At 38.1% G+C, this 13,143-nt stretch overlaps 3 protein-coding genes and 1 non-coding gene across 4 annotated transcripts; 2 read left to right on the top strand and 2 right to left on the bottom strand.

Moving 5' to 3' along the window:
- The first annotated feature begins 467 nt into the window (after positions 1-467).
- Positions 468-540, top strand: TRNAF-GAA (transfer RNA phenylalanine (anticodon GAA)). Its single transcript has one exon. It is a non-coding gene; the product is annotated as a tRNA-Phe (tRNA).
- Positions 541-948: 408 nt separating this feature from the next.
- LOC137722983 (multisubstrate pseudouridine synthase 7-like) lies at positions 949-7,349 on the bottom strand. The gene is made up of 20 exons (XM_068462125.1): positions 7,139-7,349; positions 6,760-6,838; positions 6,460-6,657; positions 5,990-6,204; positions 5,487-5,559; positions 4,828-4,884; positions 4,551-4,630; positions 4,406-4,468; positions 4,205-4,292; positions 3,733-3,835; positions 3,488-3,591; positions 3,142-3,215; positions 2,846-2,910; positions 2,507-2,685; positions 2,329-2,396; positions 2,179-2,239; positions 2,017-2,054; positions 1,856-1,924; positions 1,436-1,754; positions 949-1,252 (listed from the first exon to the last, which is right to left on the bottom strand). The coding sequence occupies exons 1-20, from the start codon at positions 7,327-7,329 to the stop codon at positions 1,226-1,228; spliced, it is 2,151 nt and encodes a 716-aa protein (XP_068318226.1). The 5' UTR covers positions 7,330-7,349; the 3' UTR covers positions 949-1,225.
- A 308-nt stretch (positions 7,350-7,657) lies between these two features.
- On the top strand, positions 7,658-10,794 carry LOC137722813 (uncharacterized). Its single transcript, XM_068461908.1, has 9 exons — positions 7,658-7,954; positions 8,353-8,417; positions 8,720-8,768; positions 8,870-8,964; positions 9,125-9,210; positions 9,297-9,356; positions 9,448-9,529; positions 9,991-10,104; positions 10,354-10,794. The coding sequence occupies exons 1-9, from the start codon at positions 7,768-7,770 to the stop codon at positions 10,522-10,524; spliced, it is 909 nt and encodes a 302-aa protein (XP_068318009.1). The 5' UTR covers positions 7,658-7,767; the 3' UTR covers positions 10,525-10,794.
- Positions 10,795-11,874: 1,080 nt separating this feature from the next.
- LOC137722199 (putative FBD-associated F-box protein At5g22720) lies at positions 11,875-12,927 on the bottom strand. Its single transcript, XM_068461163.1, has one exon. It carries the CDS (start codon positions 12,925-12,927, stop codon positions 11,875-11,877), a length of 1,053 nt encoding a protein of 350 aa, XP_068317264.1.
- Between the last annotated feature and the right edge of the window lie 216 nt (positions 12,928-13,143).

Below are 13,143 nucleotides of genomic sequence, written 5' to 3'. Positions count from 1 at the left end.
GAGGTTGGCAATTTAAACAAAGAGAATATTACTTTATGGTTAAGTACATTATTCACCAACTTGTTATGAGTTCAAGTGAAAGTGATGTATCATACAGTGTCATCCACCTTTGCCATATTTTTTTTTCCAACATGAATGACTAGTCATGTGGTGTGGTCGAGCTTTTGCTCATACTTGTAACTAAGCAGCGATGATTGATGATGAAACTTAAATTAGGGGAGTACTAAATGTACTGTAATTCTATTTCATTGTTACAATTGATATATGACGTCATATTAAGCACACCTATCCTACTCGAGTTAGTAAAGGCATCTCACTCACTAAGAATTGGTAACAAATAATACATAAAGAACTCCAAGGATGTGGTGTTTTGTTCTTATTGATACTGTGATGGAGTTTGTGGTTGCATGTAGAAGCTGGAAGGCAGCTTATAATTAATATCAATACTTGTTATACGAAGAACGTCAGCGGGGATAGCTCAGTTGGGAGAGCGTCAGACTGAAGATCTGAAGGTCAGGTGTTCGATCCACCTTCACCGCATATTATTTTTATTTTTTATATATTAATATTTCATTTGAGTAATTGGAAGTAAGAGGTCTTACATTTTACTTCCGTTAATGGTGGAGTTTTATACTAATTATTGTTCTTACGTTTGACTCCTGTGAATGACAAGTTTGACACCAAATTCTTGTAGCAAGCTCATCGTATTCAAAATGGCTCTCTGATAAGTTTTATACTAATTTATTGTTCTTATGTTTGACTCTCATGAATGACGAGTTTGGCACCAAATTCTTCTAGCAAGCTCATCGCATTTAAAACCGCTCTCTGATGAGAGAAATTACATGAAAACAAGGACGTCAAGGCGGCTGCGTCTCAAAACCTATCATCACCTTGCATGCATGTTTAATTCAAGTCTCTCAAAGGGTATTTTTGTTTATTGCAAACAAATAAAAGCAAACTGACTTTTATAACATATCTGAAAACGACCCATGTCATGGAATATTATTCGAAGGTCAAATACAATTGTATTTCTGTGTCAATCAACAAAACTAGTCGGAAAATTAACACTCGATTTGTTCCGAAAGGCGAGAACTTGGTGTACGAAAGAGTGCCATCTTTGTTTGCTCCCATGCCAGATTGACGTCCTTTTACGACTTAGTTCCCCGCCGGTAGGAATTGTGTCTTCTCGGATGCCATAGTTCACCGCAAGTAACACGGCCTCATGCTAGTTTAGCGTTTTGTGAAACGCAACCTGCAAGAACAAAATTTTGTTTAACTGATTGAGCTAACCGGAATGGAAATTGACCATAGTCAGGTTCACGAAAACATATGTTGAATTGGTAGGGCCTATAAATCTCTCTTGGTAAGAAATGCTGCGATCTATAGCATTGGGAACGAGGGACAGAATAAGAAAACTTTTAAGGGAGGTACATACAGATGTCGATGTCTTCAGAAGCTCTCGGATTGCCATTGTTGCATAACAGGAAGCTGGGAGAGTAAAGCTCAACTTGAGAGCCATCTGAGTTTCCTGAGGATTAGTGGCGCTGAGCGATCCAACTTCCGGCACCTTTTCTCCCTTGTCCCCAATATCGTTGTCAATGTACTCTGACTGTTTTGCGCTGTCATGCAAACTTCCATCTCCATTTACACTGGATGGATCCTCTTTGTCTACCTTAGCAGGTTTCGCTTTGGAAATTTTGTCCAAGTCGGTATCCACCAAAGGTACATTACCATCAACATATTTTAGTATTTCCCTGTACCAATGAAAATCAAACAATTACAGAACACTGTTATTTGGTAGCTGAAGTATATCAATTAACTTACTAAACATGAAAAAACGAGAGTAGCGGTATACCATTCAAAGTCCATTGGTTTTTGGAAGACCCGCCTATAATTTCCTGTCACACTTGTTATTGAGAATTCACTAAAAAGAGCAACAAGATGTATGCATTTAATTAGAATAGAAACCCGTGAGAGAGGCAAGGGGCGAGATGACGGGGGAAAGTAGGTACATACTTGACATTATGTACGCTCTCTGTCAAGCTGATTGCATCCTGATTAACACATATAAAATTAATTCAGGAGGAAAATAAGACGGATTAGAACTTAGAAGTCAATAAAATTACAAAATCAAACAAACAGCAGGGGAAGATGGACATTGTTGCTGAGAATAGAAACCTTCTTTGCCAAATCATGAAAGACATCAGCGACATCATTTTCTGGAAAAATGACCCTTGAACTGCAAAACAACAAAGTATTAAATAACTTCCGCAATCTGAGACGGCCTGGGAAGTATACAATCAGGGAAAATAGTCAATTTTCCCTTACCCGGGCATAGGAAGGACAACATCCTCAATTGTATAATTTCCACTCTGGATATCTTCTGCAGTTACAGCCTGCCAGATGGGTTGCATTCATAGATTAAGTTACTAAAGTAGCTGTAATTATAGCATACTATTTAGGACGGCACAGGAAAAATATTTTCAACAACGAGGACGCAACTAACCTTCACAAGATTAAGCTTTTCCTCAGGAAGATTTGTTTCAGCTATATCACCTAAATCATTAGGATCAAGCATATCATCACTGTTTTCATCTATGCACTCAGAAGTAACAACTTCGGTCACCTTTTCAGTTTCATTTCCTTTACAAAATACCAAGTCTCCCAACACAACTCGGTCAGTTCCTGCCACATTGTGGAATAAAATTGGGTTTTACAAAAGTATATGATACAAAGATGGTTGTAATAAAGCTTTGACAACTGTAACAATAATGATGGTGACGCAATCAGTCCACAACAAGAATAAATGAATTGGTTTTGCTCCAATAAATAACTGGGAGCCTACCATATTTCTTCACTCTCATACTTGCAGCATGGTTCCACAAATAGCTTTGGTAACTATGCACATACCTGAAATAAGGGTGATAAGTATGCACCAGAAAGTGGTAAAACCATCACAAGATATAATACAAATATTTCCCTGTATATACTATATTATATATACAGCATATATGTTCAACTATACCTAAATTAAGCTTGTATTGATTGACTTGAACACAGAAAAAGCATAAACATTAACTGAAGATTGACTCCGTTTATGAAGTTAGAAGACAGAACTAATTCTGCTGGAAAATCTCTTACATCATCCTCAAAGTTCTAGGAATAGCTTTCAAGGCCTGCAAGTAGTTTCCGGGGCATTTCTTCAGACACTGCAACTGTATGAGAACAAAGAAGAGGAAAAAGTAATGATCATCCATGAACCGCAAGATGAAGTAATCCAATTTAGTAATATCATACAAATATTATGATCGCCATGCCAGATGCATGAAAATCACGTAAAGGATGCACAATGCTAGACAGGGAAGGATTACTCTAATAAACAAAAGGATTTAGATGTAGAACTTAATATTTCGGGATAGTTTACAGAATCAAGAAAAAACTAGCATGTTCCAACAAAGCAGTCGTAGTTGGTGACTTGGTGACTTACTATAGCTCTTTCAGAGACCAGATGTCGAGGTAATTTCCTCAGGGTCCCTTCAATGTCATTAGTTTCCTTATAGTATTCTCGTGCCTCTGTAATCACATTCCTTTGTAATCGAAGATCCAGTTAAAGAAAACAAATACCAACAGAACAATATAGCAGCATGTACTAAACAGTTTAGCAAGAAGTAGTTAAGTATAGAAATGAAAAGAAAAGTATCCTCACAACACCTACTAACACAAAAAGGATATCCCCTTCTCTTGGATCAAGGAACATGCTTACAGTAGATTTCCACTCTCCTCTGAGTAGTGAAGCTCCAATATGGTGAGTTGGCACAGAACCACTTCCAAATCGCTGAATTCATTACCATGCATGCTATAAATATCTTACTAACCACAACAAAATGTAATCTACATGCCTCAAGAATATAAAATTCTCACCGCTAACATATAGATGGTCTAAAAAACATTGTTTATTTAAGACAACTTATGAGAAACATATAGCATGCGCAACGACTTGAAAAGGTGTTTTCAAATATTCTAAAAGTAGAATATACTTGGGGCAAAAAATGTCACATAGCTTTAGATACAAAAGAGAAAACATCCACTTGTCCAAACAATAACGAACAAAACACCTACATATCAATAACATTTTATGCAAGTAAGGAGTCTAAACCAGGACAAGATATACTCAGAGAGAGAGAGAGAGAGAGAGAGAGAGTACTTGTAAACCAAAGTAGTTAATAAATCCCTGCTTTCCCAAGGCACTCGCGGAGGCTTTGATGGTATCTTCAGAATCTGCAACAACTCCTCTGAGAAGTAATGTGAGTGCACACAACGAGCAAATCAGATGGCGAATAATAGAAGTAGCCATGAGAGATGTTTCATTCAAGTGCACATAAATGATTACAGGGAACATGCTTACCTCAATGTAATTGTAAACCGATTTCCCAAGAGTTGGCCAAGGACAAGTCCTTCTGTCACATAACTGGATAATGGAACTATCACATTAGTATGCATTAAAACCCAATTGACCGGGAATCCTATCATTCACAATTCATCAGTCTTACCAGAAGTCACCTACTTTGATACCGATCAACCTATCATTAAGAGCAGCCAATTTACTTGCAAGCTTCTTAAAAACGGTTACCTGGAAACACAAAAGAAAATGAAGTTCAATAACCCTCTGGGTGACCACTATGCTCCGACAAGGAAAAACTGGCACTTGAGGATTCATGGAAGTAGACATACTTTGGAAGGGAGTTACTATGAGCCTAATAACTAAAGGAAATTCAACTTATAGAATATTGATCAGAATAAGCAAAAAGTCTAGTGAGTATCAATTACCCTCTGAGTTGTGACAGCACGCTTATCCTTTGTACCCGCAAACCCAAAGGACCTTGGCTATGGATAAAAACATATTAATCTATCAAAAGAAAGATAAGTAATATGATATCTATACATTAAGTCAAAGAGGATAAAAAAGAACCATAAATTTCTACATATCTGACCAATCTCAACTGTTTACATGGAAACCAATAATCCAAGTTTTGCTCTCTGTCATGTGGTGAAAATTAAGTACAGAACTAACTAAGAACAACTATATTTCATCACCACTAAAGTACCATACAGGTAATTGCTAAATATTCAATGAAGACCACAGAAAACTTTAATTTAATAACATCAGTAGGGACAAAGGTGCTGCAAATGGACCTTAACAAAATCAAAGACAACAATAGATTAATAAAATACACGCTTAATATTGAATGTGTTAACTGTGTCCATGCATGCAGGAAGGAAGCAGATAGCAACGACTGACTCTATAATGAGTTCCTTATCAAAACCCTTGTATCATTTTCGAAAAAGGAGCAACAAAAGCCCACTAATTACCATGTAAATAGATCAGGCAGTGGAGATGTTCACTTCCCAAACATTGTGAAAACAGTAGTCATGACTCATATGTCAAATGGTGTTCAAGTCAACTAGTTCTCAGCTGGAACCCATACCTGGACACCAAGCATTTTTCCTATAACTCCTAAGGCTTCCTGTGTATCCTTGTTCTCCTTGTAAAGATGAAACCTGTACATTCGCATTAGAAGAACCTTTCAGATAAGCTGACACAGAGCTTCAACAAACAGAGCATATAAACCTTTGCGAGCCCAATGAGAAAAACACATCAGGTTATTATTTGCATACAAGCTGATATGGGAAGATGAAAGCAAGCTAACAGCCGGATTAGTAAATGCATAATTCACCGCTAGCAAATCGCTCTCATCAGTCATTGTTAAGGAGGGCACTTCAGGCAGAACAGTTTCAAAGGAATAAAGGAGAACGATGTAGATTAATTGATAAGTTAGAAGGTTTAGATATGAATAAATCAGACAGCTCTGCTGTGCCAATTACACCAAATCTCAATAGAGATATCTAGATTATGCAGGTACCTTTCTACCATAATAAGTTAAAAGATTAAATCTTTAAAAGAGAAGAACCACACAAAAAAACCCTTTACCTAAGGAACTTGCCAACGTGCTCCGACCAATCCTCTGAACCCCTGCTATCGAAAGGTTTATCACCTCTTTCTTTTCTTTTTCTGGAATTTCTGCCTCTGCTGTTCTGTCCTCCTGAATTTATTCTCACCCGGATGCATTTTGATGAAGCATCTGGTCCATCAACTGTGTCGGTGACAAGGAACTTGAAGTGCTGCTTAAAAAAATTATGCACTGCCTGGAAGACAGATAGTGCAAGCCACGAATGAAACCGAAAGAGAGAACTGGGTTTCATCTACTCATTTTGAAATATGGTGGCAAAGGAGGGTTACGCAGATTAAGTTTGGAAGATTATTTGTACTTCTTTTTCACATTAGCGGAAATCAAATACTCCGTTCCACCCTGACCTCTTTGATTGCACAAGTTTCATGTCCACGTTGCTATGCAAAACACTATCTAAATTAAAATAATCAGATAAGACCGAAAAACTAACCGTTCGATGAGATTTATCATAATCTGGGGAAAGAACAATAGGCATAACACCATCATCACTACTGGAATTAATTTGGTTGATAAAAGTTTCCAAGCGCTCGGCATCATTAGGATCAGCAAGAGCTCTAAACGATTCAATTTCAGTAGTATAATCTTTACTTGCACCATCACTTGTCGTTGTTCCACTTTCCTTAACTGCCTGAATACGGCCAAAGAATTACACTTCCCATAAATACTAAATTGTATATACAAATAGGTACTTCCATTTAAATCATAAGAACAAAAATATGAACTTATTTACCTCTACCGGCGCATCCAAGTTGGTTAAATGAACAACATTTCCCACCTTATCTACTTCGTTTACCATAAAATCCGAATACCTATACGATTTACCAAGAAAACGAACGAACTTTAAAATATCGACAAATAATTTCTCTCTAAAAACAATGATTTATATGCAAATGTACGAATCCAGTTAAGGAAAATAACAAAAAAGATGCTGAATTCACATTCTGTGGTTATTAATTTTCAAGTTCCTAACTTCACAGCAAAATCTTACCTTTATCAAATTTTCCAACATTTTCTAGGCATCCAAACACACCGTAACGAAAATAAATAACTTGAAAATCCCAAACAGAACAGAATGCTCAAATTTCACAGTAGAAATTTAAAATCCAGACCTTTGCTTTAAAACGCCGCGAAATCCGGGGAGCTGAGAGATGTAGCAGAAGATGCCAACGTCGGATTCCTCCGTGGTTTTTGTTGCCATTAGAGGTTTGAAGGCGGTGGTTGGCGGTGGTGGTGGTGGAGGAGTTGCAGAGCAGTAGGGTTTTAGCATAGAGAAGCACGATGGTGCGGGCTTAAGCCACATTTTGATTTCGGGGATACCGCTTTTTCCCGCGAAACGCACCGTATTGTCTCTACCCTAACCGTTTTAGTATCTTTAGTTTTTCTTATTTCAAATTTACCCCTGAAACCTTAGTTTTTGTTACACTTAGATCCTCAGACCTTCTTTTTTTCTGGCAAACGCAGCGAATTGGACAAAAGTAATTAAGAAAAAAATTGAAATATCCTAAAAGTTTAGGGGGTGAATATGAAATTGAAGCTTTTTGGAGTTTACGATTGTGACCCTGAGCCAGTGAGAGTCGGCCGATAGTTGGAGAGAGAAGACAAGTGCAACTGTGGGAGGGTGTTCTCTCTCTCTCTCTCCCCTCCAATTGAAACAGATCGATCGTGAAGCAGGCTAGAGAGAGAAACACATAGAGAGAGAGAGAGAGAGAAAGGAGCTTCGCTCGTTGGACTGGCGAAGATGGTGAGCAAAACGGAAGAAACCCAATTGAACAGGCTCGAGAACCAGGTCGACAATGGAGGAGGAGGGGCCTGGGAGTACCTCTGTTTAGTCAGAAAGCTCAAGGTCCGCCGCTCAGAGAAGGTCCTGAAGTACGGCCTGTCGATCTTGAACGACCTCAAGAAAAGATCCAGTCTTGGCTCGGAAGGTGAGTTTTCGAGCTTCGGTTTGTTGGTGATTCCATCTGGGTTTTGTGTTTGTTCAATTGGGTTGTGGTTAATTTGTGTTTTTGTGATCGTCATTGCTTGATTTGAATTGGGCATGGATTGGAATTGGTTATGGACTCTGTGCAATTTGTGTGTTTGAATTTGCGTAAATTCAATTGGGTTTGTACTTTGTAATTACTTTGCAGTTAATTTTGTGGTAGAAGCTTAATTTGAATTTGTGTGGTCAAGAAATGGATTTGATTGTTCGAGTTTGATATATTCTGTTGGTTTAACTTCGCCATGTGTATCATGCAACATGCTTCCTTCGATTTAGAGTTCTTATTTTGTTGGGGTAGATTTTGAGTTCTGACTAACAAGTAGTTTGCATTTTTTGGTGTAGAATGGACTTTATATGAGCAAGTTGCAATTGCAGCTATGGACTGCCAGTCTCTTGATGTTGCTAAGGTGTGATATGTTTTTGGCTTACACTTTTGAAATTGCTTAGCTATTATTTTTGAACTTGCAACTTTAGGCTTCCCCACTTAGGAAGAGGAGGGGAGAGAGAGAGAGAGAGAGAGAGAGAGAGAGAGAGAGAGAGAGAGAGAGAGAGAGAGAGGGTCGGTTGTTGAATGCAGATATTGAGTTTGGTATAGCCTACCCTGGAATTGAGAATCGTAAGATTTGTGTAAGGCGGATGTGCTATTTTGTGTTAATGGTGGAAGGGTTAATAATGCTATCTCATGCCTGCCTGCCTTGAACTTTTGCAGGACTGCATTAAGCTTTTACGTAAGGCATTTCCTGAGAGTAAAAGAGTTGGTAAGTTGAAATAACTAATTTGAATATTGTATGGAAGTCTGATGTTTAGATCCCATACAAGCAGGCTAGAGGCTTAGCTATTTGTTTTGCATAAAACACAGGCAGGCTAGAGGCTATGTTGCTAGAGGCAAAGGGATCTTGGGCAGAGGCAGAGAAGGCTTACTCAAGCTTTCTGGAGGAAAATCCACTCGATCAAGTAATTCATATAAAAACTCTTAACAGAATGATCAATCCATATTTTTTAAGATTGATCCCATTGCTTTATCTTTTTGTTATATGAGAAAAATTGTATGTTCTTTTCTGAGAAAAGATAAAGGAAAATGCTTATGTAACTTTCAATTATTTTTCATATGCAGGTGATACATAAGAGAAGAGTAGCTATGGCAAAGGCGCAAGGAAACATTTCAGGGGCCATTGAGTGGCTTAATAAATATCTGGAAATGTAAGGCATATATTAAATTCCTTGAAAGAAAAAGATTTTATGTCAGCAAAAAGATGTTGCTAAGTTGTATTTTCCCGTTTTGACAGATTTATGGCTGATCATGATGCGTGGAGAGAGCTGGCTGAAATCTACGTTTCCTTGCAAATGTATGTTTCCAACAGACTTGTTGAAACTTTATGTCTCCAAATTGCCTATGCCTTGTTGCTGATTGAGAAATTATGTTTCTATGTAAACTAGGTACAAGCAAGCTGCGTTCTGCTATGAGGAGCTGATATTATCACAACCTACTGTTCCTCTTCACCACTTGGCTTATGCTGATGTAAGTGGCTTCGGTTTTTTCATTACTGCAAATAAATTCTGTTTGCTTTATAGACATTCTTATTTGCTGGTTTTACAGCCAAAGAATTTTTTGCGATTAAAGAAAAGTTCCATGTACCCTCTTGTTGAACGGTGTAAAAACTAAAATTTGCATGAGCACTGGCATCTCTTACGTAAATTTAGTCATTCAAATGCAAAAGTTACATACTTGATTTAAGATGGTGCATAATGTCCAGCTAACTCCAAATAAGAACACCTAGTGTCTAACTTGCAATTTATATCCTTGATATTTTGTTGCCCTACTATGTGGAAAGGAGTCAAACAACAAAATGCAAGTACTCTGGGAATAAAGAAATGAAGCTGTGCATATTCAACATATAATTATGATTACATGTTTAACAGCACTAAACACCTGCATTAAAAGTGAGTAAATGTCTGATAGTTTGCTTTTTGTGGCAACAGGTGCTATACACGCTTGGTGGACTAGAAAACCTTCAGACAGCAAAAAAATACTATGCATCCATTATAGACTTGACTGGGGGCAAGAATACCAGAGCACTTTTTGGTATTAACTTGGTGAGTTCTCTCTCCCTCTTGAGGTGCATTGATTCAGAGATACTTATATATATATATATATATATATTGGAGCGATAGTTTAGACCGTTGCTGATCCTGCTGTGGCCGAGGGTCATCTATTTAATTTGATTGTTCAAGTTTTAGACACCGTATATTTAATTTGATTATTCAGATTGTTTTCATCCCTCTTTTCTTGCTCTTGTGATCAACTTGAATTACTGAAAGAAAGTCTTAACTCCTGCCTTCCAGTGCACTTCTGCCATCGGACAGCTTGCAAAAGGAAGGAACAAGGAAGACAAAGAGAGCTTAGAGCTACAATCACTGGCAGCAACGGCCTTGGAGAAAGACTACAAGCAGAGAGCACCTGAAAAACTTTCCCTGCTTACGACAGCCTTGAAAAGCTTGAAAGTTTCATCATAACTCCTTAGTCTTCGAAGAATCTTCGTATAGCAAAACAGGTGAGTGGCGACTTGGTGCCGAATGGCTGTGGATTACAAGAATCTCATATCTTAGTTACGTTAAATGATTTTTTGTTCGTGTTTCGACTTCCCTGTGTCTTTTTTTTCAAATCCTTAATAAGAGGACGAGATGTATTCTTTAGGATGGCCACAGTGGCTAACTAGGAATGTATGAGTAACACCCTTTCTTCTTTTCGGATTTAATTTCATTTTCCCTTTGCTTTTTATCTTAATTCAAGGATTAGGAGTACACATTGATGTTCTTGACATCATACAATTTTTCTGCCCAGTTTCCAGTTCAGATCCTCGGTGATGTTCTAAACTAATCTAATCAATGAAAAAAGCGATTCGAACTAGGGTGCACAGGCCAAGAGGGCGAATACTCTGCCATGTCAAACTGGCATAACCGCAATCGCTTATAATTCATGTTCACAATCGCTTATAACTCAAGCAATCCTCATAAGCGCTTCTGCTAAAAATGCTGCATTAAAATTTTGACTAGAAATTTACTTGCTTTCCAAAAAAGTATCTGACTTTTGTTTCTCCTTAAAATGCTTCAGAAAACAGATTTTTTTTTTTTTTAAATCCTCTTGACCCTTCCACAAGCAATCTAAACCAGACCACAAACTAGAGACGTAATTAGCATACCAAGCTTTGGAAACGCACATGCACCGGATCAAATCTGTGGTATGGAGCTGTAAAAAGATGTCGAAGAGTAGCTCCGGTGGGATGCATGACATGGTTGAAGCTTGAGGTTTGGTGTGGTGTGGTTTTCTAGGGTTTGATCAGGTCTCGAGCGTTGTAGACACAAGCGTACGTGAGAAATTAGGTCATGAGAGTTATAATGCCCTTAAGTTTATGTTTACCATAAAAATTAGGGCAAAAATTAGGCATTTGAGATAGAATAAAATTAGGGAACTTTAACGAAAAGCTCCCGGTACTGTTTACTTTAACAAAAAACCACATTTTTACACTAAAAAGTCAATCCTGGTACTATTCACTTTACCTCTTATTTTGTCTTTTTCGTTAAAACTCAAAGTTTTCGAGTCATTTTCACTAGTTTTCCCTAAAATTAAACAACAAGACTCGTGCAATCAAAAACGAAGAAAAATTGAAGAAAAAGAAGTCCATTTCAATCCTAATTCCTTATCACCGTCCACTTTTATCGTTCCAAAATTTCTCCATGTACTATTGCTTACTCTGTTTAATAGTATTATGTCGACCTTCCTTCCAAAATTTAATGATTGCAATTGAAAACTCGATCGATCAGTGTCCCTCAACCGGAAATCTCTTGCTTCCTTTTCGGCACTGGTCAAGCTACCTTGGCACTAATGCGTGAAAGTATGTACCTCTGATCATGCAGCTTGCAGTCATACAAACAAGTACATCGGTTTGGAACGTCGAGAGTGGCTTCCTTCAAGCTTTGGCTGAACTCAGCTACATTAAAAGTTCCTAGGTGTCGAGCGCGGATGTCCATGTAGTTCACTTTGGAGCATCCATACAGGTTCAGCAACTTAAAATCTGCATAGTCTGAAACAATGGTTATCGATTCAAGGTTTCCTGCACTAGCAGAAATAGTCCTGCAATCGCAATCGATAACTTCCAAAGATTTAAGAGTGGAACTATTTATCGAAATATTCCAGAACATGTCGGTACCAACATCAGAACATGAAACGATCGACAAATTCTCAATGGAAGGGGAAAGGTCTCCGTCCGAAGATGATAGCAAGCCTCTGAAAGATGAATATCCGTTGAAGCGGACAGTTTTAAGGGTTACAGTTTTTAAAGATGGAAGCGATACAGGTAAGCTATGGCGGTCAATATTTACAGTCACATGCTCTAGTTTTAGGGTGGTTAAAGATTTTGAAGTAAAAAGGGTTTGAGGTAAGGTGTAACCTGCTTTCCCTCCTCCTCCAAGGAGACTAATATCTAACTCTTTGATGTTTCTCTCCAGACCGAACCTCAACCACTTGTCTACGACAGTAGCTTCGTCCTCAAGTAATGAATACCTAACCATTCGAATCCTGAATTTTTCCACGAGCTGCTGCTGCTGCTTGTCTTTCTTGCGAAAACCCACAAACCAACTGAACATGTTGATGAACTTTGCATGTTGACGAACTACGTGATTGTCATCGTCATTGTTATCATGAAGCGGCTCACCCTCCTCGTCGAAATCTAAATGTATTGCGGGGAGGGCAAACCATACACTTTGCCATTGCTTGGAAACAAAGCTCATGAGGACGGAAGATTTAGTGGGAAGGAGACGGAGGATTTCGCCGATGATATCATCTTCTAATTGGCGTTCTTCATTTGTTTCCTTACTGTCCGTCTGATTTTCGAGTTTTCTTTTTTTATTTGACGCCATGATGTTGGTTCTCTGCGATTTTCATTTTGTAGAAGAAGCCATAAGCTGCTGGTCGTAGAAGGATGATAATATAATCAAATTAACCCAATTAGGAAAAGGAAACGTAATCCAACTAGAAAGAGGAAACTCCCTCTTCAAATCTTGAATTCTTATACATGTATATTGTCTGATGTCGACTACCTGACGCCCTTCCTCTCCTCCTTTATCTGGGCTTGA

The sequence above is a fragment of the Pyrus communis genome, chromosome 17 (genome assembly GCF_963583255.1).
Source record: "Pyrus communis chromosome 17, drPyrComm1.1, whole genome shotgun sequence".
NCBI lineage: Eukaryota > Viridiplantae > Streptophyta > Magnoliopsida > Rosales > Rosaceae > Pyrus > Pyrus communis.
The sequence above is the reverse complement of the archived record's forward strand: the minus strand, read 5'-3'. Positions and strand labels throughout refer to the sequence as shown.